At 60.5% G+C, this 1844-nt stretch overlaps 1 protein-coding gene across 1 annotated transcript in view; it reads right to left on the minus strand.

Moving 5' to 3' along the window:
- Positions 1 to 1465, minus strand: part of LOC133640359 (potassium voltage-gated channel subfamily F member 1-like) — a 1485-nt gene extending 20 nt beyond the window's left edge. Inside the window, exon 1 of the mRNA XM_062033731.1 lies at positions 1 to 1465. This exon is cut by the window's left edge and continues 20 nt beyond it. Within this exon, the coding sequence (XP_061889715.1) occupies positions 1 to 1435 (1435 nt within the window). The 5' untranslated portion in view covers positions 1436 to 1465.
- Between the last annotated feature and the right edge of the window lie 379 nt (positions 1466 to 1844).

Consider the following 1844-nt stretch of genomic DNA (forward strand, 5'->3'; position numbering starts at 1 on the left):
CGGGGGTCTGACGGTCGACGACCCCTCCCGCGGGCGGGCGGCGTCCGGCGGCGCACACGTGCGTGCGGGCGTCGCCCCCACCACCCCCGCCGTGACCCGAGCGCAGGGCCATGAGTTCGATTTCGTGCTTGGCGGCGGTCTCCAGCACCTGCTGCTTGTTGTAGAAGAGCACGAAGTTGTTGATGATGGGATGGATGGGCAGGGCGATGGCGATCACCCCGCACAGGAAGCTGATGGCGGCGTTGCAGCGGCCCAGGGTGGTCTTGGGGTACACGTCGCCGTAGCCCACCGTCGTCATGGTGATGACCGCCCACCAGAAGGACTGCGGGATGCTGGTGAACAAGGTCTCCGGGTGGCTCTGCTCCAGGGTGTAGCCCAGCGCCGAGAAGAGGAAGACGCCCACGCCCATGTACATGAGCAGCAGGCCCAGCTCCTTCAGGCTGCTGGTCAGCGCTGACGTCAGCGTCTGCAGGCCCGCGGAGTGGCGCGCCAGCTTGAAAATACGCGCGATGCGCATGATGCGCAGCGCCTGCACCGCCTGCTGCACGTTGGCCAGCTCCATCACGCCCGCGCCCAGCGACGTCAGCATCAGCACCACGAAGAACGGCACGATGGCCATGAAGTCCACCACGTTCATGAAGCCCAGCAGGAAGCGCACCTTGTCGGGCGCGGAGGCCAAGCGCAGGGCGTACTCCGCCGTGAACCAGCCGATGCACGCCGTCTCCAGCGCCTCCAGCGCGGGGTGCTCGGCCAGGTTCCCCTCCGCGTCCTCCACCTGCAGGTCCGGGATGGTGCCCACGCACATCACCACGGAGGACACCAGGATGAAGACGAAGGAGACGATGGCGACGACGTGCGCCGGGAAGGAGGACTCCGGCTTCTCCATGAGCCGCCACAAGCCCGTCTGGACGCGCTGCCAGCCGCCGGCGGTCGGGTCCCCTTCCCGGTCCACCAGGATGGTCCTCACCTTCTCCGCGATCTCCGCCAGCTCGTCCTCCACCTCCCGCAGGTGGCTCCTGCAGCACTCGTCCAGGAACTCCAAATCCACTTTCCAGAAGCGCATCTCCGCCATGAAGCAGACGGGGCAGATGCCGCGCTTGACGTGGATCTCGCCGCGGGCGTAAAGCTCCGTGATGCACATGAACGCGTCCGGGTCCCGGTCGAAGTAAAACTCGCCCTTCTCCGCGTCGTAGTCGTCACACAGCGACGAGACGTCCTCCGCGGACTGGACGGAGCGCAGCAGCTCGGCCAGGCGGGTGTCCGGGAAGCGGGCGAGGAGGTCCGCGCACAACACCTGCTTCACCCCGCCGATGTTCACCGCGATGTGCGAGGAGGAGTCGGAGCTGCTCCGGTGGGGCCCCCACATCGTGCACAATTGCCGCAAAAGTAAGTCAGCGGGATTGTTTAGTTTTTTTTTTAAAGGAAAAACAAGCATGCGTGGGTTTTGTACACCAGGTCTCCGCGCGTCTGGAAGCTGAGCGCGTTGACCAAAGTTGGATATGAAGCGGAGTGTGTCGACAAGCGAGAAATGATCACACCATGCAACTTCCGGTAATCTGAGTGGTTTTATTTTGAAGGCTCGTGCTGGTTTCCGGTCTAAACAAAACACTGTTTCCATCTTTTGATTCACTCGCGATTAAAATTAAAATAAAGAAATTGGAACACCACACCAACTTTATTTGTAAAGACCTTTAAAAATAACCACAGTTGAAAAACAAAGCGCTTAAAATCATTTAAAACATAGGTAAAACACACACACACACACACACACACACACACACACACACACACACACACACACACACACACTCACACACACACACACACACACACAATTATGCGTA

This window comes from Entelurus aequoreus, linkage group LG23, assembly GCF_033978785.1.
Source record: "Entelurus aequoreus isolate RoL-2023_Sb linkage group LG23, RoL_Eaeq_v1.1, whole genome shotgun sequence".
NCBI classification, from domain to species: Eukaryota; Metazoa; Chordata; class Actinopteri; order Syngnathiformes; family Syngnathidae; genus Entelurus; species Entelurus aequoreus.